We start from the raw sequence: 27,510 nt of genomic DNA on the forward strand, positions 1-27,510 counted from the left end.
ATTTTAAAAAGATTTTGAAATATTTCATATTTTAAATTCAAAAAGATTTGAAAATTTTTTCTTTTTAAAATTCATAAATTAAATTCTTTTTTTCAAATCTCTTTTACAAAATTTTTAAAAGATTTGGAAAGATTCTCATTTAAAAATTTTCAATTTTAAATCCTTAATTTAAAATTTCTTTCCAAATTATTTTTATTATTTGAAAAGATTTTTTCTTTTTAAATTCTCAATTTAATATTTTTTTTCAAATTAATTAAGACAGTTTAGCTTAATTTTAAAACATTGATCCAACTCTATCTTATTAGAAAAAAACTAACTTGTCTTTATATAAACCTTTTCAGACTTATCTATGATGATCCAATTAATTAAACGACAACTTCAAATCTTCAATGGATGATAAGTCACTTGAAATCTTAAATAGAGAGTAAGTCAATGTTTAAAAAATCCTATACCATAATGAAAAGGAACAAAATTACTAACAACAAAAACATAAGATAATGTCCTAACACTTTTTATATTGACAACTTACTTCGAAGGAAGTATTTAATCTTAGAGTTTATTATTAAGGAGTAAAAAAATAAAGAGAAGAAGGAAGAAAAACTAGGTGTGAAAGAGAATAATAAGATATTTTAGGTGCATTAAATTTTTTTAGATAGATGTGTTAATAAGATTAATGTTTTAAGGTGAATGTATAAATAGAATAGATATATAGAGTGATTGAGTGGATACAAATATAGATTCTCCAATTTTAATCCTAAAACCCTAATCTCGGGTGTTCTTAGGTGGTGTTTGTTTTTTGGACTTTTTGGTGAATACAATTTGTTTTCAGAATTTAGGTTGTTTGTTTTTCTACTTTTTCATGACTTATTATAAACTTTTTACTAAATAGAAAAAGCCAAAATATGTAACTTTTTCTAAATAGAAAAAATAACATATTGATTTGTCTTTACTTTTGAATACTTAATAGAAATAAAATACTACAAAAACAAACAACCTAATATTTAACACTATTAAGTATTAAGGTTCTATTTAGAATTAAGTAAAAAAACAAACACCAACTTGATCTTTCTTTTAATGTTCACTCGTCTCAAAGTGCTTATTAGGTTTGCTGATTCTTGACCCCCATTTTGTTACATACAATCATTCATTAAGGTGTTATATATGAAAGACTTTTTCTTTCATATGAAATCAGAAAAAAATCTAACTCATTACATAATACTCTTATTTTGTGAATTTTGACACAAACTTTATATGGATTTGTTGATTTATTTTAATAAGTTTTGACTTTAGCTCAAATTTTTAGTTCTCCATTTCTATTTTATTTTCTAAACATTTTGTGAACCATTGTTCCAGTATCACAAATTTCTTTCTCTTTTATAAATATTTCTTTCTCATATTTATGATATAAGAAATTCGAAACTGTTCAACCTTTCATCTCTCGACAACTTTTTCGATTTCATCAATGATCTTGGCCTGAAAACAATGTCAATATTGTGTAGTACAAATGTAAGTTTAATATATTGTACCTTCAGACATGTTGTGGGGGGTGGACCACCATCTTCTACCTCCTGGAACCTGGAATTGTCTCAGCATTTCTTCAAGTACTACTCCACCATGCTTCTTTCAGAACTCCCTGCATAATAACCAAATCCTTTGTTTTCTACAGGTTCCAAAAATTGAAGGTCATTTTGTGACCAAGTTGTGCTAACAAGAAGGGTGAACTAGGCAGCATTAGCTTAGCGCAAAGAAGCAAGCAATCTTGGCTGCCTGTCCAGTTGCATGGCCTCCTCTCCTTCCTCTCCAAGTACTAATCTGCACAAGTACTCAGCATTTGCAGCTCCTGTACTTTTAACCATCTTAGAAAAAGAGCTTCCTTCATTGAGCAGTAATTCCTCTGGGGTATCATACTCTAGAACCTGAAAGAAATGTCAAACAGGTTCTAACTAGTGAGTTATCAAATATTAACATTCCATGTGAATTTCATTGAAGTGTAAGCCTTCATCTTCTCAAACCCAGATGCTACACTGGTGCATTACCAAGTAGGAAACCAGAAAGTTGGCAAGAATAACTTTACCTGACCAGAATCAAGGACAAGGATCCGGTCACAGTCGATTATGGTATTTAATCGGTGAGCAATAATAAGCATTGTGCATGTTTTGAACTCCTCTCGAATGGTTTTTTGAATAAGAGCATCAGTTTTAACATCAACAGCTGCAGTTGCCTCATCAAGGATGAGAATCTTTGATCTCCGCATCAAAGCTCGAGCAAGACTTAATAGTTGTCTCTGCCCAACACTGAAATTCTCTCCTCTCTCCAAGACCTTGACACAACCAAAGAAAATTCCTTTCTTATTAGCATTAGTCATTTTTATCTTTATAGTTGACTCAACAGATTTGCTGAAGAAAATCTAAAGAACTGACCTCTGCATCCAGACCAAAAGAATTCATCCTAATGAAGTCCTTGAGATGTGCTCTCTTTAGAGCCTTCCAAAGGTCAGCATCATTGTGCTCATTGAAAGGATCAAGATTAAATCTCACAGTACCTACATTATAAAAATGACAATTAGAATATGTTGAGGAAAATGATTTTTATCATGTTTTGTTTCACCGTGAAAAATACAAACAAAAATCAAATACAATTAAAATTAGTTAGAAATTTATACGTTTTCAAGTTATCTAATCTTTATATATAAGAGGAAAAATAAGTGAAATAAATTTGAAAAACCATATAAAAATAATTTATTAATTTTGTTGGTAGAATTTAAATAATTTTGTATTTATTCATTTCCTTTTCTCTCTTTGGTAAAATATGATTCATGGGAGAGATTATAGGATAATAATTAGTAGGTGAATAAGATCCCTTATTTATGGGAGGGATTTTAGGGGAATCCAATCCCCAATTGTGTATAAATAGGATGCACATATTGTATTCTAATACAATTCAAGGAGAGCATAATTTATTTCATGGTATCAAAGCTAGGGTTCTCTTTTGCACCCTAAGTTTTTTCTTTCCTCAGCCTTAATTGCTGAGAATTTTGTTACACTTGTACAACTTTCATTGCTAGCAGCAGAACTTGTTGATGCCCATCTCCTTCCTTTTAATTTTTTTTAGCCTGCATAGCCTCATAAAATTTTCCCCTCTTAGATTTACAAAAATTGTTTCTGATTTGCTCTAATTTGTTTGATGGATTAGAAATCATCCAATCTTCAAACTTTGCTCCCAACTTGATTAGCAGTAACCCTTTTATAGAATATCAAAATCTGCAAAATCCATTCAAACTCAATAGCTGCAATTATTTGGTGTGGTCTCAACTGATGTGAACCTTTTTTAAGGGAAAAGGAAAATTGAATCATCTAATTGGACCTGTCCCAAGTGAAGACAATCCAACTTGGGATGAAGAGAACTCAATGATTATGTTATGGTTATAGAATTCAATGCAACCAGAAATCAGCAGGATGTGCATGTTCTTAACAACGGCTATAGATATTTAGGAGATTGTTAGGCAAACATATTCCGAAGCGAGGGATGATGCCCTCATCTACGAAATAAAGACCAGGATTTATGCTACCAAGCAAAATACTTTTTCTATTATTGAATACTATAATATTGTGAAAAGCTTATGATTGGAATTAGATTATTATCAAAATATTAAGATGAAGTGCAGCGAAGATGCTGCCATGATGCTCAAATATGTTGAAAGTAAAAGGATATTTGATTTCTTAGCAGGTCTTAATGTGGAATATGATCAAGTCAAGGTTTAGGTCCTTAGAAAGTAAGATGTACCTCCCTTAAATGAAGTCTTCTCCATTGTAAGAGCAAAAGAAGGAAGGAGTGTTATGCTTGACACCCTAACAACAGAAGGTTCAACTCTTGTCACTATGAAGCCAAACTGCACACTACCAAACAACAATTATGGAAGAAGTGAAGTGTCTGGATCACTAGTTAACAAAGATGGATTGTGGTGTGTCTATTACAAAAAACCAAGGCATACCAAGGAGATTTGTTGGAAATTCCATAGAAAGCCACAATCATTTGGTAGAGGGAATGAAAGTCGATATGCACAATCTAGACAATGGAACAGTCAAGCCTATATTGCTCAATCTAAAGAGAATTCCCAACCAGAAATCTCAACTTTTAGTATTCAAATGGATTGTGGCGTTATGCTTGACACTCTAACAACAAAAGGCTCGGCTTTAGTCACTATGAAGCCAAAATCCATATTGCCAAACAACAATTATGGAGGAGTGAAGTGTCTAGAACACTAGTCAACAAAGATAGATTGTGGTGTGTCTATGCAAAGAACCAAGGCATACCAAGGAGACTTATTAGAACCTCCATGTAAAGTTGCAATCATTTGGTAAAGGGAATGAAAATCGATATGCACAATTTGGACAATGGAATGGTTAAGCCCATTGTTAGATAGTGTATAGTTATTTAGGTTATTTACTTTTCCTTTTCCTTTTCTTTCCTTATTGCATTGTGGGTCCCACTAACATGTATATATATACCCAAGTCCGATGTGTATTCTATATAGTTTTTTAATAACAATAATTAGGGATTCTCCCTTTTCTCTCTCTCTCTTCACATGGTATCAGAGCCTAGGGAAAAAAAAACCCTAATTATTTTCGGTTTATCCGTGAATCCATTCTGGGAAATCTTTTAGTGATCGTGTTTCATTCCGGTCACCCTTCCCATCTCCTAAAGCTTCCAATCAACCGTATCGCTGTCAGAAAACCCTCACCGCTGGCGACTTTTCCGGTGACTCCGGCGAAGTCCTTTTCCGACACCGACCATACCATCAGGTGCGCAAGGAGGAGATCTTCAACTTTTCTCAAAGCACCGGAGGAAAAATCCCAGCCACGCGCGTCTCTTCTCCGGCGGCCTGAATCTCACGCGCCGGCGCGTGAGGGCGCGTGGGGCACTTTCCGGCCACACGCTTCCACCTCCAGCCTCGCCTGACACCGTCTAGCCACCCTCCACCTACGCTTGTGTCATCTGAGCCCTAAAAGTGCATTTTTTAGGGTTTTTTGTCTCCGCCGGCCCTCTAAACCGCCTTTTCGACGATCTCTGGTGACTTCCTCTCCACCCCGAGCCCTGCACGTGTCTTAGGAAGTCCGCGATAAGCCGTATTAGGGCTCTCTTCGATCCAAACGTATTTCGTTCACCAGATAAGTAGATATGGCTACTAAAAGTTTCACTTTTTCCTCTGTCATATCTGGATCTCTTATGATTACTTCGGAGAAATTGATTAGGAGTGAAAATTATTTGTCCTGGTCTGCCTCTGTGGAGCTTTGGTTTATGGGTCAAGGTTATGAGGATCACCTTGTTACGCAGGAGGCGGATATCCCTGAGGTTGACAGAGTACAATGGAGGAAGATAGATGCACAGTTATGTAGTGTGTTATGGCAATCAGTTGATCCTAAGATTCTGCTTCATCTTCGGGCCTACAAAACATGCTTTAAATTTTGGAATCAAGTGAAAGGGCTATACACGAATGATATCCAACGTCTTTATAAGGTGGCTTCTTCTATTGTCAATGTCAGACAACAAGACATGGATTTATCTACTTATATTAGCCAGATTGCCTTTCTTAAGGAGAAATTCTTGACCGTGATGCCTCTTACTACTGATGTTGGGGATCAACGAACACAGATTGACAAGTTCTTCATGGTTCTTACGCTTATTGGCCTCCGTCCAGATCTCGAGACCGTCCGCGATCAGATTCTTGGCAGTTCCTCCGTTCCATCCTTGGATGATGTGTTTGCTCGCCTCCTCCGTATCTCCTCCACTAAGACTTTGCCATCTGATAACATTTCAGATTCTTCTGTGTTAGTTTCTCAAACTAGCTCTCGAGGAGGACGCAGTGGTAACCGAGGTAGAGGCCAACGTCCTCATTGCACCTATTGCAATAAGCTTGGCCACACTCGTGATCGGTGTTATCAGTTACATGGGCGGCCTCCCCGCACTGCCCACGTGGCCCAGTCATCTGATCCTCAGTCGCCTCAGCCTCCCAGTTCCTCCACATCTCAGGGTATTTCCCTCACTGACAGTGAGTATGATGACTATCTCCGCTATCAGGCCACCAAGTTAGCTTCTGTTGCTTCTGTTGCCCAAACTGGTAATGCTTTTGCTTGTCTTACCCACACATCTTCTTTTGGACCTTGGATTCTAGATTCTGGCGCTTCTGATCACATATCTGGTAATAAAGATTTTTTCTCTTCTATTACTACTACCTCTACCTTACCTACCGTTACTTTAGCTAATGGTTCCCAAACTATAGCTAAAGGTTTTGGTTTCGCTCATCCTCTCCCTTCCTTACCTCTCCATTTTGTCCTTTATGCCCCTGAGTGTTCTTGTAATCTTATTTCCATCAGCAAAATAACTCGCACTCTTAACTGTTCTATCACTTTCTCTGATAAATTTGTGACCTTGCAGGACCGGAGTACGGGGAAGACGATTGACATAGGACGTGAGTCTTAAGGCCTCTATCACCTCACCGCGCCTTCAACTCCTGCAGTTTGCATTTCCATTGATGCTCCTTTTCTCATCCACAGTTGCCTGGGCCACCCTAGTCTATCCAAGTTCTAGAAAATGGTCCCTAGTTTTTCATCTTTGTCGTCGCTTGCGTGTGAGTCCTGTCAGCTTGGGAAACATACTCGTGTCTCGTTTCCAAAGCGTTTAAATAATCGGGCAAAGTGTCCTTTTGAATTTGTCTACACTGATGTTTGGGGTCCTTGTCGGATCGCGCCTACTTTAGGATTTCAGTATTTTGTCACTTTCATTGATGACTATTCTCGATGTACTTGGTTATTTTTAATGAAAAATCGAGCTAAGTTATTCTCTATTTTTCTAAAATTTTATGCTGAAATCCAAACCCAGTTCAATATTTCTATTCGTGTGTTGCGCAGTGACAATGCCAGGGAATATTTTTCTACACCATTTACTTCATTTATGTCCCAACATGGGATCATTCATCAGTCTTCTTGTGCTCATATTCCTCAACAAAATGGGGTAGCTGAACGTAAGAATCGACATCTTGTTGAGACAGCTCGTACTTTCCTTCTCCATAGTCATGTTCCTTTTCATTTTTGGGGGGACGATGTTCTTACAGCATGTTATTTGATTAATCGTATGCCATCATCTGTATTAAACGATCAAATTCCTCATTCATTTCTTTTCCCTGACCAACCACTTTATTTCCTTCCTCCTCGTGTTTTTGGTTGTACTTGCTTTGTTCATATTCTCACTCCTGGACACGACAAACTTTCTGCCAGAGCCACAAAATGCATCTTCTTGGGATATTCCAGACTTCAAAAGGGTTATCGTTGTTATTCCTCTGAGACTCATCGCTACTTTCTCTCCGCTGATGTCACTTTCTTTGAGGACTCACCGTTCTTCTCCATCTCTAAGTCTCTTCCTGTTTCTGAAGTCTTACCCCTTCTTATTATCTCCCCACCTGCTGCAGTGCCTTCTCGCCCACTTCAGGTTTATCATCGCCGTCATCGTGTCGTTGTTCCTCCTTCTTTGGCCGAGGTACCTGCTGACTCACTTCCTATCTCTTCGGCTTCTCCTGCCCCGGCTCTACCTCCTTCTACTGACTTACCCATTGCTCTTCGAAAAGGTAATCGATCTACTCATAATCCTCATCCCATTTACAATTTTTTGAGTTACCATCGATTATCTTCACTCTATTCTGCATTTGTTTATGCTATATCTTCTGTTTCTCTTCCTAAAAGCACCCCTAAGGCTCTTTCCCATCCAGGCTGGCAACAGGCAATGGTAGATGAAATGGCTGCTTTACACTCCAATGACACTTGGGATCTTGTTGTTTTACCCTCTGGTAAATCTATAGTTGGTTGTTGTTAGGTCTACACAGTTAAGGTTGGCCCTGATGGTCAGGTTGATCGCCTTAAGGCCCGCTTGGTTGCTAAAGGCTATACTTTCTCTCCTATTGCCAAGATAGCTTCTGTTCGTCTATTGCTCTCCATGGCTGCTATGCGTTCTTGGCCTCTTTATCAGTTAGATATTAAAAATGCTTTCCTTCATGGGGATCTTGCTGAGGAAGTTTATATGGAGCAACCACCTGGTTTTGTTGCTCAGGGGGAGTCTGGTTTAGTGTGCAGGTTACGCCGTTCTCTATATGACTTGAAACAATCTCCTCGAGCATGGTTTAGCCGTTTTAGTTATGTTGTTCAGGAGTTTGGCATGTTCCGCAGTACAGCAGACCATTCCGTTTTCTATCATCATAACTCTTCGGGGCAGTGTATTTATCTGGTAGTTTATGTGGACGACATCGTCGTTACAGGCAGTGATCATAATGGTATTCAGAAACTAAAGCAACACCTTTTCACCCACTTTCAGACTAAAGACTTGGGGAAACTCAAGTATTTCTTAGGGATTGAGATAGCTCAATCCAGTTCCGGTGTGGTTCTTTCCCAAAGGAAGTATGCTTTAGACATCTTGGAAGAAACCGGTATGTTAGACTGTAAACCGGTAGACATTCCTATGGATCCAAATGTCAAACTTATACCAGGACAGGGGGAGCCTTTAGGAGATCTTGGGAGATATCGGCGACTTGTAGGTAAACTGAACTACCTCACCATTACTCGTCCAGACATTTCTTTTCCTGTAAGTGTGGTTAGTCAATTCTTACAGTCACCATGTGATAGCCATTGGGATGCTGCAATCTGCATTCTTCGATATATAAAAAACACACTAGGCCAAGGTGTGTTGTACGAGAACAGAGGTCATATCCAAGTTGTTGGTTACACAAATGCAGATTGGGTTGGCTCACCCACAGATAGACATTCTACTTCCGGGTATTATGTTTTTATTGGAGGTAACCTAATATCTTGGAAGAGTAAGAAACAAGATGTAGTGGCCAGATTTAGTGCTGAAGCCGAGTATCGAGTTATGGCTCTGGCAACATGTGAACTCATATGGCTGAAACATCTTCTTCGGGAGTTGAGATTTGAAAAGGATGAACAGATGAAGCTCATCTGTGACAACCAAGCCGCTTTGCATATTGCATCCAATCCAGTCTTCCATGAAAGGACCAAACACATTGAAGTTGACTATCACTTCATTAGAGAGAAGATCGCATTAGGATGTGTGGCGACTAGTTTTGTCAATTCAAATGATCAACTAGCAGATATTTTTACTAAATCTCTCAGAGGTCCTAGAATTAAATACATTTGTAACAAGCTTGGTGCATATAACATATATGCTCCAGCTTGAGGGGGAGTGTTAGATAGTATATAGTTATTTAGGTTATTTACTTTTCCTTTTCCTTTTCTTTCCTTATTGTATTGTGGGTTCCACTAACATGTATATATATACCCAAGTCCAATGTGTATTCTTTACAGTTTTTTAATAACAATAATTAGGGATTCTCCCTTTTCTCTCTCTCTCTTCACAAACAAGATCACTCAGCATTTGTTCTTAAAAGGGAGTTTGGAATAGTGCTACTCATAGTATAGATAGATAATATTGTCATTCCAACTTCCAAGAAATGATTCTTCAGAAATTGAATAAGTAAAGAACCACTTAAAAGGGAACTTTCAAACCAAAGATTTTGGATTCTTAAGCTACTTTCTTTGAATAGAAGTAGCTCATAGTAAGGAAGCAATAGTGTTGTCATAATGGAAATATGATTTGGGCTAGGGAATTGAAACTAGAGTGCTAGGAACCAAGTTTGCAGAGATAACTATGGAGCAAAATATCATATTTGATGTAAATGACAGTTCTAAGTTTAGTGATAGAAAGAGATACAAAAGCTTAGTTAGAAAGCTAATATATTTGACTATCACTACACCAAATATTTCTTTTGTTGTTAGTGTCATGAGTCAAGTCATGGAAGCTCCAGAGAATGTTCATTAGGAAGTAGTATGCAGGATCCTTGAATTCTTAAAAGGCACAATTGGTATGGATATTGTGTATAAAAAAAATCATTCAACAAAAATTTATGTTGAAAGATATCATGCCCTTCCACTAATAGAAGATCTATTGTTGGGTATTGTACCCATGTTTGTGGTAATGTAGTGACTTGGAGAAGTAAGAAATAGAGTATGGTATCAAGGTTAAGTGCCAAAGCTGAATACAGAGCTATGGCTCCCATTACTTGCGAACTTATGTGGATTAAGAACTTATTCCAAGAACTATGACTTCCTATCAGAAAATCAATCACTATGACAATCAAACTACCACACATATTACTAATAATCCCATGTTTCATATGAGAACCAAAAATTTTAAGTTGACTATCACTTCATCAGAGAAGTTATGGTGAACAAGTTGAAGAAATTAGAAGATCAAGTTGGAGATATGTAGAAAAAAATCTAGGTCTATTCAATCAATATAAAGAGAATGTATTATCAGTGATTTATTTACTATGCTTTTAGTGTAGTTATGAAGGTATTAGAGTCATTTGAATTCAGACCTATAACTATAAATTTGTGAGGCTACTCACGATTTTTACAGCTTTTTCTTTTCTTTTCATTTTCTTTTCCCCCTTCTTACTTGCTTCTAATACAAGACACAAACTATGTCTTTGATATATTTAGTCCTAAGGAGGTTAATCTTGCTCGATCTTTTAATTATAATTAATTTTGGGTTTTAATTGGACTATGAATTAATCACAATAGACTAACAATCTGGTAATAAGTAAATAACTAATTTTTAGTTAGACTTATTCACCCCTTCAAAATCCAACCTACCTACAATCTTTTGCCAACATATTTTTTGTCTAGAAGAGTGCAAATTCTTGGTGATGAATTCTAGGAGCATGTTATACCAAATACTCCTCAAAATATTAAATGTGGTTTTTAATAATATCCAACTATTGAACTTTTTAAGGAAGTGAAAAGGAAAGATCCCTTATTTCACATACTGAAAAAGGATTAAGCAGAAAAGATTAAATTGAACCACTCAAATGTGTCCTTTATATTTACTTAATGACAAAGTTCTGCAGTGAAATTCCTAGGTGTGATATATGCATGCTAATGGAAAAATGGTTAATTTATTTTAGAAACAAATGAAAGATCAAAATATCATCAATTATTTGTAACTGCCGGTGTCTGTACTCTGGGCCTCAGCAATATTTCAGTTAAATCAGATTCAGCGCATTGATATACCTGCTCTAAATACCATTACTAGTTATAAATTAGAGCACAATCAGATTCTGATTTGAAGAACTTCAACAAATAAAGGAACAAAAAAAAACCTCACAGTTAACATATATCACTTACGCCAACTTGCATTAGGAAGAAGAGGCAAAAATGATCATGCTGACTTAAAGTGAGAAACAGATCATGCTTTCAGGCAAGGAAATATTTAATAAGTGAATTTGAAAGCAACTCACCTACTGTAGAAATCCTTCATAGAAAGAATGTGTCCAAGCATAACAACATCCCCTACCACAAGATAAATGACTCCAAAGCGTACATACCATCGCAACTCCTGAATGTAAGTTTTAGTTTCTACACTGATCATAACCAGCATCAAGAACCAAGCAGGAGCCTCAATCATCAAGGAAACCATCTGCAAGAGAAGATATAAAATGGTTTTTCATGTTACAAGTCAAACAAGTCTACCATTCTGGATTCAATCTATAGTGAAGTCATTTCATTTATATTTCTTAATATGCTTAACAGAAAAGAAGCTGGATGAGCCTCCCATATTAGCATGGTGATAATACAACTTCCACATAATGAAATTGGAGTAGACCATAAATTTCCATACAACAGCCATTTTATTAAAGGAATTGTAAGACGCTGATGTTAGCTGATCAGATTGGTATTGGCAGTGTCCAGACACTTGCAAATTCCAGTAAGGTTTTGGAACACTGAGAACTTTGATGTGGTAAACATTTCAATTTAGAGGGAATTTCAAAGAAATAGGTCATGAGCCATTCCACAAAATGCTCAGAGAAGAGAAAGATGAGATCATCTAATCAGCAATTGACAGATGTGGCATTGTTTTATTCTCCCTCTTGGGATTGGGTTGGATGCTGCTGAAATTGCTCATGGAGTTTTGTTTTGTTTTGTTTTGTTTTTTTTCTTTTTCTTTTCTAGAAAGTATAGAGAAATAAGAGGCGATGCCATTCATGAAAGATGAGCCATCTTTTTCTTCTGTTTTGCATTTGGCATGGGAGAATAGCAGAATTTGTTTGAGAGAAGGAAACTTTCCTCTGCTTAAAAATAAAAGATGTCTGTGAGAAACCTCTGTTAGGATCTTTAATATCAACTAAAGGATGGTTCTCTTCGGCTTTATATACCCTGCATATTGGGGATTGCCTTTGTTTATTCAATTACTTTCTTTTAACCTATCCAGCAGGAAAGTTTCCCTGATTAATCATAAATTAATTTCCTTCCATTTTCCATGTTATACGATCTTTAAAAATGTACCTTGCTAATAATTCTAGAACACTTGTCTTACCTTTTCACGAGTCCAGTATCCCAATGTAGCCCAATATGCCTTTTAATCCAAGTCCTATTCAAGACATATTAGTTTGTTAAATCATTCCAATTTCCTACTGAGATCATAGGCTCAAGCTCCTTTGTCAAAACTATTAGCCAAATGACTACAATATTGTTATTACATATCAACAGCCTTTGTAAGAACAATTTGTGCATCTTTAGGGCCAACATTTACAGTATTTCTTCCTTTTAATTTGCACAAGAACTGAAAATTTTTAATTCCTATCACCAATCCCAGTACCAAAAGAGCAATACCCTGCATATTCTATGCCGTGGATATACATTTACATTTGAAATTTTTGAGAAAGTCGACTAATCAAAGTGCCTTGTTTAAAGCAACTACTATAACTTCATTGAACGTTTTAACAATAGTAGAAGAAAAAACATAGTGATATGCACATAAAACCATATACTGCCAATCATAGGATTCAGAAAAAAGGGAAAAGGATCAATAAGCACTAGCAATTTGATCTGTCAAAATGCATATTGAGATCATTTCCAATGATTAATCTAAAGCTAAGAGCTATCAAGTTTGAATTACATGCTTTTCAGCACATGCTAGATTTGGAGATAAGTTTCATCTCAGTAAGGCAGATTGAAAAGTTACAAATCATGAAAACAATATTAAAAGAAAACTGACCTCAAATGGAGCCATCTCGGTCTGTCCATCTAAATTAAATACTGAAACACCCATGATCAACCGGAGTAAAGGCTCAGCAGTACAACAAAATGCCAAGAATCCCAACATATAATTATAGTAATTTGACCTCAAGCAGAATCTCTGGACCTTGAAATCCATCTTGATCAGCCATAATCGGCAAGAGCACAGAGCCAAGAGAACCAAATGAGATGTGCAAACAACCAAGGTGCAGACTCCACAGGGTGTGTAAGCACCAAATGCACTTCCTTCTGCTTTTGCCCAAACCCCATGTTCCACAGGTCGACAATACCAAACCAGTGGCCCAAAAGCCACCATTGATTGTTAAGATTCAACTATCTAGCACCAAAAACACATTGAGCCCTCATTTTCCTTTACTTTTGGCTTATAGAATCATAAGTTGTTTTGATAAAATTTTAGGCTCATTCAATCTAAATTCACCACTAACTAATTTCTTCCATGAAGCACTTCCTGCAATAAAAACAACCCATATTCAAGCTTAAAGATATTCAAGCACAAACACCCAATCACACACACACATATATTTAGAACAAAAAAACTGATAACCACATGATAATTAATATTACCCAATTGAGTCTACCTGTAGTTACAACAACAGAAATTGGTTATTGTATCTGAAAAAGAGGATATATCTACTCCAAGAGTATGATGGATAAAAATGGGACGAGGAGAAAGTTCAGACGACTCTTCACTTGGGTTTTGGAAACTGGCTTTTAAAATATTTTCCTGTTTGAAAAAAAAAAAACAAAAAACAAAAACATGCTGGACAAGAGAAAATAAAGAATAATGTTTTGTTATTAAAAATAGTTAATATAATATTTTTTAAAAAGATTTCATATTTCGAAACAAATTTTTTATTTGACAAAACATAATAAAACATTTTAAAAAATTATTTTTTAAAAGTGTTTTCAAACAAAATCAAAACCTTTCTAAAAGAGCAAAAGTAAACTTAAGTAGCTTATATACCTATGATGTGTTAGACAATTGTTTTAAGAATAGTTTTATATTTTTTAAAATAAAAAAATAGAAAAATATATTTAATAATTAGAAAATTATTTTTTATTCTTAAAAACCAAAAACATAATACCTTATTAACATAGAACAATTTTTTGTTTTTCAAAACAAAAATCATAAAAACACATTTCACAAACAGAAAATCATTTTCTATTTTTGTTTTTAAGAATAAAAGATAAAGTGCTCTCAAAGAATATTATTTTTATATTTTTAATTATTTTTTATGATTATTTTAAAAAATAATTATATAGACATTTAAAATGATTAAAAATAAAATATTAAATATAAAATTTATTTTTAAAGCATATTTAAAAATATTAAAAATAGATTAAAAGCATTTTAAATTCAAAATCATACTCTTTTTTTTGTTTTATAAAACAGAAGAGTTTTAAAAAAAAAATTGTTTTTCATATGCAAGATTAAACCACTTGAAGTTTAATTATCTTTGCTCCCACTTTGTCAAATCTCACCAACCAAACAGAGAAGAAGTGGAACAATAGATAGGCACCAGCAATAGAATAATTTGTCAATCAGTTTGACAGACTATATTTATTGGAGCATTATCTCACACCTGAATAAAGTCTTTTGTCTTTTAAGATATGATTTGCAGATACAGACTCATGTGGTTGACCACCGACCACCGACCACCGACCACACATATCTCATAATGCTCTCAAAATACACGCCACGTGCTGCCTTATTAAAGCACTTATTTTAGATTCATTTCTTATCTGTGAACTTAAAATTTTAAGTTAAAATAATACATTCAAAAGAAATTAAACCTTTTAATTATAAAAGCAGAACAGTGGATACAAATATTAATTTGGACTATGTTCAGTTCTGTGAAATTTGAGAGAAAATGTAAAAAAATAAAAATAAAAAATTTAATAAATTATTTTTATATACTTTTTTAAAATTATTTTACTTAATTCTCTTTTAATTACATTTGAATAATTTAAAGATTGAATAATTTAACAATATGTAATTTTTTTATAAATTTTAATTATATTTTATTTTTTTTTGTATTTTTTAAGATGAAATCAAACATAAAAAATTATTTTTTGAACATTTTTTTCTTCTAGAACCCAAGATAACATTAACCTAATTTAATTTAAAAATTAAAAATAATTAAAAAATTTAGTTTGTTAAATATTTATCAAATTATTCTTTGTAATAATTGAAAGTGGTGTTGACTCTTAAGTTTTAAATAATGTAATTTTTTAATATATATACAGTACTTAAGACTTAAGAGTCAAGATCAGTTTCAAAATTTCATTTATTAGATGATTGATTAATATCTTGATCTAAAAAAAATATATTTTGATTAAAATTTCAAGGAAAACATCTCTATAATAATTAATTAAAGTAAAGAAAATTCATAGAACTTCAGAAAAAAGGTATATAGCAAATAAACCAAAAGGAAAAAAGTCAATAGGAGAACCTTCAATGTCAATAAAAGGACATGATCGACTAGGGAGAGAGATTTCAATAGAAGGACATCGAGCAGAGAGAGAGAGAGAGAATATCATCATTATTATTCTCTTCCACACTTGAGTGTAGTCAACCAAAGTATATTAGCGAGTTGATAGCCCCAAAGAGGAACAAAGCACATATTATTGCCAAGAAGTTTTTTTGGCACAAATAGGTACATTTTTTTAAATATATTTATCATATACAAAATGTTAAATATGAAAGTTAACAAACAATAATGTTTACAGAACCGTGCACCCTTAAAAGTGCAATCTCATATTCAAAGGCTATTAGAATTAAGGTGAGATCAGACATCCCCGTTCATAAGAGGATTTTCTCCCTTATTTAGTAGTTCAATAAAAATAAAAAACCTAGGCTTCTCTCATGTTGGCCCAACCTTCATGGTGTGCATACCAAATGCCAATTGAATCATGAAAAATGGATACAAATTTTGGACTGCTACTTAATATCGGCAATAGGTCTGAAAAAGTATCTAAAAATATCAAATTTAGATATTTGTACCCTGTCGAAGTAAGGAACCATGGCATATATGTTTGGAATAGATTCCATTTTGAGAGAGTTGAAAAAGCACTATCTCGTTGAAAGGTTCTATACATCTGCCCTTTCTCAACGCATTTCTTTATACAAAGACTCCGTTTTTTCCTCTTTTCAAATGGTAAATATTTCTCAGAACATGGAGTGTAAATCAAACTCATGTTTGAATTGAAATTGAGATACTAATGCAAGTTCTTCCCTTTTGAATCAGATGAATTAAATGACATTCAAAAGAATGTCTTTAAAAAATATAAAGCAATAAAATAAATCTCATAACATTTTCGATGTCTTCCATCCTTTTTTGCCACACAATCCAATCAAAGTGAGACAAGTAATCATTCAAAGGGTCTTGTCTCTAGTGGAATTCCTAAACCCATATAAGAAATAATCATCATGTTATAACAACTCCTAGGGTGAACCCACACCATCCTTGTTAGTGTAAAAAGACTATGTCACAACTCTAAAGAGAACAAACAATGTAGAAATAGATGATCACCCGTCTCTTCATTCCCCTTACATGATATACACCAATTTAGATTAAGGGCTTTGAAAGGTTTAATTTTGCAATCTTAACATTCTTACCATTATAAATATTCTTAAAGCTATTCAGATTCACCAATTTCTTGCTAGTAGTTTTTAAGAGCCATTTCTTGAGAAGAAATGAATACATTTCACTTACCATACGAGGAGATGAATATCGCATTAGAAGATATATTGATCATTCTTGATATTTTTGTATCCAACAAAGCTATTATTTACCCCAACATATAATGATAATCATATGACAACACAATTGATTAGTAGGACGCTCAAAGTTTTTAAGTCTAATGCACATATGGAGTTGCAAACACATAGAGGACATTCAATGCATGTAGAGTGGTTAAGCGACCTTTATAGAGATGGTACTATGCAAATGAGTAATAAGAGGGTATAGCAAGTTGCTCGACCTTATTTATCATACATCATAGGTTGTATATTGTTTTTTTGACAGGAATGGTAGTAGGTTCCAACCAAGAGTAGGATTAATGCTTAAGAACCACTTGTGAAAGTGTTTCCGACCATTTTCATACCTCATTCCCACGTACCTTGATCCTTCAAATGGATTAAATTGAGTTGCCTCCAATGAGGGTCTATTGATGCTAAAGGGATTGGGTGACCTTTGATTTTCTATAAAGAGATCTTGTGTGCACAAAGTAGTTCATGAGTTTATCCATGCACACATCCACAAGCGGAACATTCACTCCAACATTTTTAGATCTTTCTTTCATCAACTAAAATACTTAATGCAACTTTGGAAATACTATCCCTTAATTCACTAAACAAATGACTTTTCATATTATATTGGACACTTGTTAAACTCATTTCAAATGATGTTTTTATTTCAATGTGATGCAACTCTAACATGGTATGTATTTTAACCCAAGAACCCTCAAAATCACCTTAAGATGTGCCCCATTATATCTTCAACTTTACATATGAACTCTCCGCCTTATTGAATATTGAATAACATTTGAACTCAATATATGATGTTTGAAAACACATTATGCAAAAAAAAAAAAAAAATGTATTTATTCATTATAGTATCACCAAAATGCATTACATATAGTTCCCAATGTGCTACAGTTGAACTAATCACTTTGCTTTCAAACTATTCAATACCTCCTTCATTTTAATGATACTTTTTGATATTTCAACTAAGATACTCATTTCTTCCTAACTTAAATGACCAACAAAAGCATGCCCTTTGAGATATTTTGCATGGTTATGTTTTCTACATATAACACTAATATTTAATCATCATTAGTTGTCAGCCTCACACCTTTAAGAGTAAATAGATATTCATATTTCTTCATCCATATCAATTTTTCTTTCTTCTTTTTTTTTACTCTTATATTCGATATTAGCCCTTGTCAAATCTCTAAATATTCCACTTTTTTCACGAGTAATTCTAAGCTTTTATTTATTAAGTTCCCTCGTAATGTCTTTATAAATTATAATAATTATTCCATTTCTTTTACCGATCTCCCTTACCTATTTGATCAATGTATCCCTACTACGATGGATTGCATGTGTTGTGAAGAGATTTGTGTAGTCAATCATCATTCGAGCTTGTACTATGAATGCAACATCCTATTTTTTTTATAAAAAAAAATTAAATAAGATTTAATATTCTTTTACTTCAAAAAAAATGTTTGGAAGTTCAATGTGAAACATCCTTAAGGTGTCCAGACATACAAAGTGAGGTCCCTAGGGGTCGCCTTTAAGGGTGTTCAGAAGTATGTCGAATGGCCTTAAAGTTGTCTAGAGGTACATTGTTAGACACCTCAAAAAGGGTCAATACTTTTTTTTTAACGCTCCTTTTTTAAGCTCTAAAAATCATTCCTATGAATTTTGAACAAAAATATGCATGAAAAAACAATTTCAAAACATCATTCATATATTCACATCGAGTGGGAACATATTCCTTTCACGAACCAGTGTTAGAACCATTTTCACTTTCAAATTGATTCCATGCTTTCTTTAATCAAGAACATAACCATCCTCGGGTATCCAAATTATTCCTTGTTGGCTAATATTTTATTTTCAGAGCCGTTTGGCTAACAAGTTGGGCATTCAAAGACAAAAGGAGTCATCAAATTCCGAACTTCTTTACTAGAAAATAATGATGGTAACAACCCTTTTACCATCGTCTCACAACCTACAAAATTATCAAATATTCTAAGAATAATAGTAACAGAATACTATTTGGTTATATAATATACAGAGTTATAGGCAGATAATCAGAGATTTTGGTAATCCAAAATCAACTCATGATCAGAACTTTATTCCCGCTTTTCGTAAGCGTGTGAAGAACCAGAGGCATACTGTTGTCTACATTTCGATACGGTCCCAGTCAATTGATCTGTCTTCAAAACCATTTTCTGACTGAAGCCTGTTTCGAGCCAACCTGCTCATCATTGCTAGACCTGGCAGGGGGGAAAATATACAATTTTGGATCAGAAAGAGATGAAAATAAAAGAGCATTAAATTTCAACATATATATGCGTTAGAAATTAAATGCCACTAATTCAAGCTGGCCTCTTCTTGTTAAAAAGCAGATCCTGTGTAGACATCCACGCGTGTAGCTCATGTATTCATCATTCAGTTAGAAGAATGTGTGCTCCATGTGAATGCATGTGATGCAAGCAGAGGGGCAATTAATTTTTACCTTCAATCATTCTGTAGAGGGATGACCACCATCCATCTCTAGAAACCTGGTATTGATTTAGTGTCTCTTCAATAACTTTGTCATGCTTTCCTTCCAAAACTCCCTGCAGAGTTATAACGGCGTCCTTTGTTTTCTTGAGGATGCTGTTTTCATCTTCAATCTCCAGCTGCTGAAGGTCATTCTGTGATGAAGTGAGGCTAACAGCAAGAGCAAACTGTGCAGCAGCAGTCCAGCGGGAAGAGGCCAGCCATCTTCTCTGCCCATCAAGCCGCCTGTTGTCTTCCCTGCCCAACTTGTTCTCTCCTTCCCCACCAAGTACTAGGCTGCGTAAGTATTCAGCATTGGCAGCTCCAGTACTTTGAACCATCTTAGAGAAAGCGCTTCTATCATTTGAAAGCAGTTCCTCTGGGGTATCATATTCTAGAACCTGAGTGGAAGACATTAAAATCATGACATGTTGACAAAAGACTAAATAAAACCAAAAATTTCAATAAGAAAGCATACAAATCTGTCAGCAGTTTCCCATTCAAGGGCAAGCTTCATGTTTTCTCTTCCAAACAAGAGCAACAAGGAAATAAGAGAAATGAACCAGAAAAACATTGAAATTGAAGGCGTACCCGACCAGCATCAAGCAAAAGAACTCGATCACAATCAATGATGGTATTTAGACGATGAGCAATAATGAGCATTGTACATGATTTAAATTCTTCTCTAATGGTTTTCTGAATGAGAGCATCAGTTCTGACATCAACAGCAGCTGTTGCTTCATCAAGAACAAGAATCTTTGATCTCCGCAGCAATGCTCGAGCAAGACTTAAAAGTTGCCTCTGTCCAACACTGAAATTCTCTCCGGCCTCGGAAACCTTCACATACCACATGGAAGAATTGTTTCTATTTAAAAGTTGTTACTCTGAATTAGTTCAAAACAACAGAATTGACAACATATCAGGGCCCATTTACCTAGATTTTGGAGATTCAGTGTACTTGCACGGATAATATGGACTTAATAACATCCAAACTTGAGTTAAAATTTAGTAAATTTTTTGTACAAGAGGGATTAGTTGTTCTACTTCTAACCAAAATTGTAATAGCTCAACCCACAGTTGAGGTTATTCAATATGTTCCCCTTTGAACAACTTTCATACTTCAAACAGTTGATAGATGTTTCTTTACTTTTTTCAAATCCAAACTGATTTTTGGAAAATGAAAATGCTCTGAAACTTTAAGGAGAAGCATATCCCAGGATCAAGAGAAAGTTCATTAGATAGAGCCAATGTTAGTTGATATACATGTTGACACTAGCAAACCATAAGTCGCCCTGTTGAATCGTTTCATTTGGATAAATTCTTCTAATGAAGAAGTGATATTCCATATGTTTGCCCATACATGCAAGCATGCATACATACACATATATAGACAAATATGAATGTACATTATTACACAACAAATAAAAATGCGCTAATCTAACACCCACCCAACAACCAACCACAACCCCCCTACTCCCACCGCAGCCCACTTTTTTTTTTTTTTTTTTCCTTTCTTTAGTTTCAAATACCAGTAGTTGAATCATATTTTCCTCGTTATCCAGTTTTTCATTCTGTTTCCAATTACTTTTGCCTGGTCATCCTTTAACACAATTTTCTCAAAAAAATTACTGATGGTCATGCATGGCAATTAAGGAAATAACCTACTAATTCATTAATCCAGGAAGCAGTTCATGGGTCATGTATTTATTGTTCAAAAACAGTAAAAAGCATCAATTTGGAGGTATAACTTTCAAGGAAAATGTGACTGGTTCAACCTGTTTTAACACATTCTTCACCACTTGCTGATGTGGCAAGAGGCGATTGGATGTAGAAACACATTTATTTTCTCTCTTTAAACTTTTTCTACAGATAATCTAACTTGCCACACCAATAAATGGAAAAAAAGTGGTGAAGAATATGAAAAGAACAACCTTGATCATTTTTAACTAGAAAACTAATTCTGAACTATGTGATGTATTTTACAACAAGCAGAAGGATGAAAGAGAAATAAAAACTATCAATTGACAATTTAATATCCATGCTGTTTGAAAAAGAGAAAGAAAAAGAGAGTGAGAAAAAAAATAATGATCTACTAAAGCAAATTTGAGCATGTACCTCAGCATCAAGACCAAGAGAATTCCTCCTGATAACATCCTTCAAATGTGCCCTCTCTAAAGCCTCCCAGAGGTCAGCATCATTGTGCTCATTGAAAGGATCAAGATTGAATCGCACAGTTCCTATGTGAAACAAGTGATCATTAGAATAACACAAACTTCATTAAAAAAAATTTATTAACTAAAATGCATTGAATTGATAACTTAGGATCTTATCAGTAATAAGAGAAGATACAGCCTCCTAAGCACTATATGAGGAAAAAACCCTCACAATACAACACCACCATGGCACCAACCATTCCTGGTGGCATCCCCAATTCACCCACCCCCATTCCTTGTGAATAACCCAAAAAAACAATTAATATGGTACTGATTTCATCCTTTTCCAAGTCATTATACTCCATCACTTGAGTTAACCAATCAGAATTTCCAACTTTATAAACTATTAAACAATTGAAACACTTAGATTTTCAGATAGTCCATATCAGTAAGCCATATTTGACAGGCTTTCATCCCCAAAAAAATTATAGATAATTTATCAGTTCAAAGCTGAAAGAACATAAATATGGCTCTTCATCATTCTCTTAAAATGATATCAGGAATGAACCCTGAAGCCAAAAAATTTCCATGAAAAAAACAGATGAAAAATTAACGAAAAATATTCAAGTATGGGTGGGCATAAGATAATTCAGGCTCTAGAACCAACCAAATAGTTGAAGTATTATATATTAGTAAGCAGGACATGATGATTATGCTTTGCATAAGCCCCAAAAAATATGTAAAAAATCAGGAGCATATTCAACTTGATGGTCCAAAACTTAGTAACAGGCTCCTAAAAGGCAGCACCCACAATCTTAATTCTCGAACCAAAAATTCAGGAGCCTTTTTTCATTTCTAGTTGGTAACACAGTTAATGCCTGCTTGTAAGGAAACCAAAAGGCCTAGGTATCTTAAGCACAATAACTTAATTGAATATCAATACAAAATAAGATTTTACTTCATTTTTCTCGTAACATGAGTATATTTTGAGTTTCTTTGAACTTTATCATCAGGTTCATATCTATATATGAGATTTAAGATGAAGCACATAACACGTCAAAAATACCATTTATGTATAAATACTATAGCACTATAAACTTCATTTATTATTGTAATTATTAGAGGGTCTACTGTATATACACATATGATTTCACATAGCACTCCCAAAATACTATTAATGCATAACATTATTATTGAGAAAGTAATATTTTCCTATTCATAAGGAGGATTCTGGGGATTCTGTGGTGCTTGTTTAGAAAGTCAAAAAATATATTCTACTCTTATTATAGGCAGATTTTATGGATCTTGTCTATCTCGTAGCGTCAACTTTCTTTCTAGGTTTCAATTGTATATTATTGTAGTTTCTTGTTCTGGCAACAATTATTGTCTATATATGTTGTAAACCTTTCAATTTTTCTGAATGAATAAAGGAAAATCAATTCCAATTTTCTCAACTATAAACTTTACTTCATTTATTATTGTAATTATTAGAAGGCCTACTTTATATCATTAGATGATTTAGATAGGCCCTCGTATCTGGACACATATATTCTATGAACTGACACCCTTGTGCTCTCATCCCCGTTCTTGCAGCCATAATGGTTTAAATAAGTTCAGGATGGGTTATGACCAGAGAAGCCAAGTTTATTGATGAGAGCAGTTCACAGAATCTGCTTTCAATTTTCAAAGGTATGCAAAAACTGGATAAGGAAATTTATTAAGGTGTCACGTAAAAGAAGGAAAAAGGGAAAACCACATCAAGCAAATCAAGGAAAACAATGGAGAGTAGATCAAATATGCCTAGCTGTTAGCCTGATCACAACCAAGATTATAGATGTAGTATACCTGAGAAAAGAACTGGTGATTGTGGTATAATACCAAGAACTTTACGTAGATCCCTCAGTCCAAACTTTGAAATGTCACAATCATCAATCAAGATTCTTCCCCTTTCCAGTTCTACAATCCGAAATAAAGCATTAAGCATGCTAGATTTGCCTGCCCCAGTCCTTCCAACTATTCCTACCTTGTCACTTGGAGAAATTGTGAAGGACAATCCATGCAAGACTGGAGGAAGTTCAGGCCTGTAACGTAGAACAACATCCTCAAATTTGATGGATCCTGATGAAGGCCATGCAGGAGGGGGACGATTGCTCTCAATTACAAGTGGAGCTTCTGAAGGCAATTCTATATAAGAGCCAACTCGCTCAACAGAATTCAAACTATTTTCAGCTAGACTAGCAAGTCTCAGTACACCAGTCAATAGACTAGTAATATTTAAAGCATAACTGAGAAGCAGACCCATAGTAGATGCAAATGCCTGCTGGTTTTCTGCCCTTTCATTCTGCATGACAGCAAAGGTTGCAGTTAACCAAATCATGAGTCCCCCTAATGCTTCCAGACGGATTGCAAGCCAGCGGTTCGAACTCATGTTCACAAGGGTGTATCTTATATTGTTGTCCATGGATTTTCCATTAATATCAGCCATCCGATCATACGCTTTGTAAGCACGAATTGTTGAGAGTCCATTCAGCGCTTCTCCAAATTGTGCATAAACAGGTGATCTGGTTATGGAATCCAACCGCTTTACTTCACGGGCTGTGTTCTGTCAAAACAAAATTATGCTTCCATAAGAAAACAGTAAATCTATAGACAAGGGGCTCCATAATATACAGTCTAAACCCATTCTTCATGAAAAATTTATTGAAAGTCAATAATAAAATTTAATAAAAAAGGAGAATTCATGCATGCGTTCTCCAATTTAAAAGGTAACAAAATCAACAAAATGTACTAATTAAAACACCCAAAAGTGGGCATTTCCCATTTCCTAGAATAGCGTATTTTTTCATATTCATAACTGAAGGTAATATGCCTGTCAGATCATCAATATCAATGATATGGTTCAAATCCAGAAACCTTATAAAACCTTTTGCGCTGATAAATGTTCTATACGTGTTCAGCAGGGAAACAGTATTATATTTTCTTCATAGCTCCCTTGCTTCTATGTTTTAGTAGAGACCTTTTTCCTTTACGTGGCCCCTATGGAAATTGCCGTTATATTAATAGCTTGTTTTAAGGGCTTTGGTGTGAGGGGAGCATAGATTTTTGGGGAAGTTTGCCATTTCTGTTTTTTATTTGGGCAATATAGTAGAAGAAACTCAAGATTTTTGAGAACAGGACTGGATCTGCAGAAATTTTGTAGGATAAAATATGTTCCCTCACATCCATTCTAGGGTCTGTCACCAAGGTTCCACGGGATTATCATTGGATAGAAAAACGATTGACTAACCAGAGGAAAAGGATACTGTGTCCTTAGTGTCATCCTTTGGAAGACTTACGCTCATTTTTGAAAGTTTGTGCTTTTATTCTTAGAGACTACAGTGAGGAGGTATTGCAGGCTTTCTCCAAATCCGCAAGCAATGGGATTTATATGATATTGAGTTTTTAATGCCATGGGAAGTGTAAATGGTGCTACTGGTTCTGCTGTACAAACTATACTATCTAATGGAAGGGATTCATCAGTTATTATCTCATGGATCTCCACAGAAGGCACAGGTTCTTGGCAACTCATTCATTGGATAGAAGGATTCATGCTCTTTCTAAACTCTTCATCTGGGAATATATACTCCCTTAAGATCTGTATTTTGTACATTAATGGGCTGCAGTTGTGCAGTTAAGAGGTTTTAGCTCTGCATCCTTTTTTCCTTTTTATCATTTTTAATGTGGATTTAAGGCTCTGTTGCATGGATATGAATGTGGATGTCAGGTGTCGGCATTTATTTAGGTGTCCAATCCTTCACAGGTCCAAATTTAGGATATGAGGTATTGGTTAAAAAGAATCTTAATAATAGATAGGGATATTTGGACCCCACATAATGAAAGAAAAAAAAATCAATTAGATAAAAAGTAAAGGCATTCGTTATAGAAATTCCCTCTCTTTTATCTCTCATCTTTTTTTCTTATCCCTGATATTCCTAAAAGGGTTTTTATTCCAGCAAACTCTGACTATCTTCAATGTAATCTATATGCCAAGGAAGATGAAAGTAAAAACAGAAATCGACTAAAATAAAAAAACTGTATCTAAAGCAAAATAGGATGTCCAACATGGATCTTATACCTACATCGATGTTGTATGGTGTAGACCTGAGAACATTTCATGAAGTTGGAGAGTCTGAGAATCAAAGCTTTAAGGATAGCTGATCCTTGTTATTCTTGGTTTTTGTTGTTTCCAGTTAGGAAAAAGACTTCTTCCCAAACCCTTTTGTTGACAGACCAGATGGCTGACAATTTCACTAAGAGGGGTGCTAGATCTTTGTAGTTGTTTATTTAGGACCCCTACCCACTTGATTTATCCAAGGCATAGAGCGGTCATTATGTATTTGGCTCTCTAATTTCTGTTTGCTTTATGCCTTTTGCTGTTGCAAAGGATATCTTACGCATCTTGTCTTTGGTTCAATGAATTCTCATTTTTTATCAAGGAACAAAAACCAAAAGGCAACACAACTTTCTTTTTTTTTTTTTTTTTTTTTTTGATAAGGAAATAGAGCAAATATATTAAAAGCGATTGGATCAGGCGCACAAGGTACACACAGAGTATACAAGTAGCAGCCAAATATAAGCAGAGGGAAATAGAAACAACAAACCAACACAACTTATGCAATTTAAAGTAAAATGATTTTTTTTTTTATTAGAAACAAAAGATGTTTAAAGTACTGACAAGAAAACATAAGGATGAGAAATCCTCCCCATGAAATACAAACCAAATCAAAACACCCAAAAAACCTTCCGCTTTACAGGGAGATTTGTACAAAAGGAATAAAAAGACTATACACAACATACAACTCGAAAAGCTCAACTCAACTCCTCACCAAGTAAGCCCAAGCCTAAGGTGTACAAACCAATAGCCAACTAAACTGAATAGCACTCAAGGGAAAAGGTTTGAAAACATTAGTATGGTAGGCCCAAAAAGAAACAAAGAAATGAATCAGGTCCCACATCATCTCATGCATCTTGCAAGTATCCTAAAAAATCCTAGCATTCCTCTCTCTCCACACAATCCACATCAAAGTGAGAGAAGCAATCTTCCAAAGAGTCTTACCTCTAATATAATTACCAAAGCACATAAAGGAAATAACCATCATATCACAAGTACTCCTTGGCTAAACACACACCATTCTAGCCTATGAGAATAGCTTGTGTCATAACCCCAACATAATCAGACAATGTAGGAAAAGAAGATCAAACATCTCTCCACTCCTACATAGGATGCACCAATCAGGACTAAGGGCTTTGAAAGGCCTTCTCAATCGTAGCATATCATTAATATTTACCTTCTTAAGTGTCACTAACAAAGCAAAGGTCATGACCTTAAAAGGGACTCTTGATTTCCACAAAAAAAATTAGTTGGATGGAAAGGAACTAAATTTGATAAATTGGTCAAGGCTAAGAAGAAAGCTTTAACTGAGAATAATCCTAAAGAAAAAGGTACCCAAACTTTCGCATTTGGAATAGATGGAGACAAATGTACATGGGAAAGAAAAGTCATTAGTCTTTTGAGATCCCCGATCTCCAAATCAATTAGATTACGATGAAACAAAAGATTCCAAGAAGGAGGGGTAAGTGCAATGGCTTTCCAGGGGCAATGATGCCAAAGGACGAAGCTTTCCTTAGGATACTTTCAAAGTCACTTCCCTAATAAAGCTTGATTCCTTAAGAGTAATTTTCTCAAACCTTAAACAACTGAACTCCTTAAGCCTACACACTAGATCCAAACTAACCAAGTGATCCTTTTTACCCTCCCCAAAACTCGACCATAAAAAATCTCTTTGCATTTTTTCAATCCTGGATGTTTTTTTTTTTTTGATAAGTTTCAATCCTTGATGCTATTGATACCGAAATCTTGAAAAGGGATGAGAAGTAGCTTTAGATGTGC

General features: G+C 34.7%; 2 protein-coding genes across 4 annotated transcripts in view; both read right to left on the reverse strand.

The window, feature by feature from the left end:
* Positions 1-1,429: 1,429 nt before the first annotated feature.
* Positions 1,430-13,852, reverse strand: LOC117923385 (ABC transporter C family member 2-like). Of its 2 annotated transcripts, none has more exons than XM_034841644.1 (4): positions 3,784-4,458; positions 2,421-2,542; positions 2,075-2,320; positions 1,430-1,916 (listed from the first exon to the last, which is right to left on the reverse strand). In XM_034841644.1, exons 1-4 carry the CDS (start codon positions 3,806-3,808, stop codon positions 1,737-1,739), a joined length of 573 nt encoding a protein of 190 aa, XP_034697535.1. In that variant the 5' UTR covers positions 3,809-4,458; the 3' UTR covers positions 1,430-1,736. The 2 variants fall into 2 exon arrangements, with proteins under 2 accessions (XP_034697535.1, XP_034697536.1); XM_034841645.1 differs by lacking the exons at positions 1,430-1,916; positions 2,075-2,320; positions 3,784-4,458 and adding exons at positions 11,360-11,538; positions 13,117-13,605; positions 13,736-13,852 and having other exon boundaries at positions 2,459-2,542.
* Positions 13,853-18,820: 4,968 nt separating this feature from the next.
* Positions 18,821-27,510, reverse strand: part of LOC117923696 (ABC transporter C family member 2-like) — a 44,105-nt gene continuing 35,415 nt past the window's right edge. For both annotated transcript variants that reach the window (XM_034842113.1, XM_034842112.1), the window contains exons 24-28: positions 23,427-24,183; positions 21,544-21,665; positions 20,020-20,265; positions 19,403-19,829; positions 18,821-19,160 (exon numbers count right to left, since the gene is read on the reverse strand). In XM_034842113.1, coding sequence (XP_034698004.1) covers positions 19,066-19,160; positions 19,403-19,829; positions 20,020-20,265; positions 21,544-21,665; positions 23,427-24,183 — 1,647 coding nt within the window. In that variant the 3' untranslated portion in view covers positions 18,821-19,065. The remainder of the gene's footprint in view (positions 19,161-19,402; positions 19,830-20,019; positions 20,266-21,543; positions 21,666-23,426; positions 24,184-27,510) is intronic.

Source organism: Vitis riparia, chromosome 10 (genome assembly GCF_004353265.1).
Source record: "Vitis riparia cultivar Riparia Gloire de Montpellier isolate 1030 chromosome 10, EGFV_Vit.rip_1.0, whole genome shotgun sequence".
NCBI lineage: Eukaryota > Viridiplantae > Streptophyta > Magnoliopsida > Vitales > Vitaceae > Vitis > Vitis riparia.

What these genes read in the sequence shown, in the direction of transcription:
- LOC117923385 (XM_034841644.1), bottom strand. Translation starts at nt 3,808, where the DNA reads ATGGAGAAGACTTCATTTAAGGGAG. An exon ending in GAAGACTTCATTTAAGGGAG is followed by an intron (nt 2,543 to 3,783) that starts GTACATCTTACT and finishes TTTATAATGTAG; the next exon opens with GTACTGTGAGATTTAATCTT. An exon ending in CTTTTGGTCTGGATGCAGAG is followed by an intron (nt 2,321 to 2,420) that starts GTCAGTTCTTTA and finishes GGTTGTGTCAAG; the next exon opens with GTCTTGGAGAGAGGAGAGAA.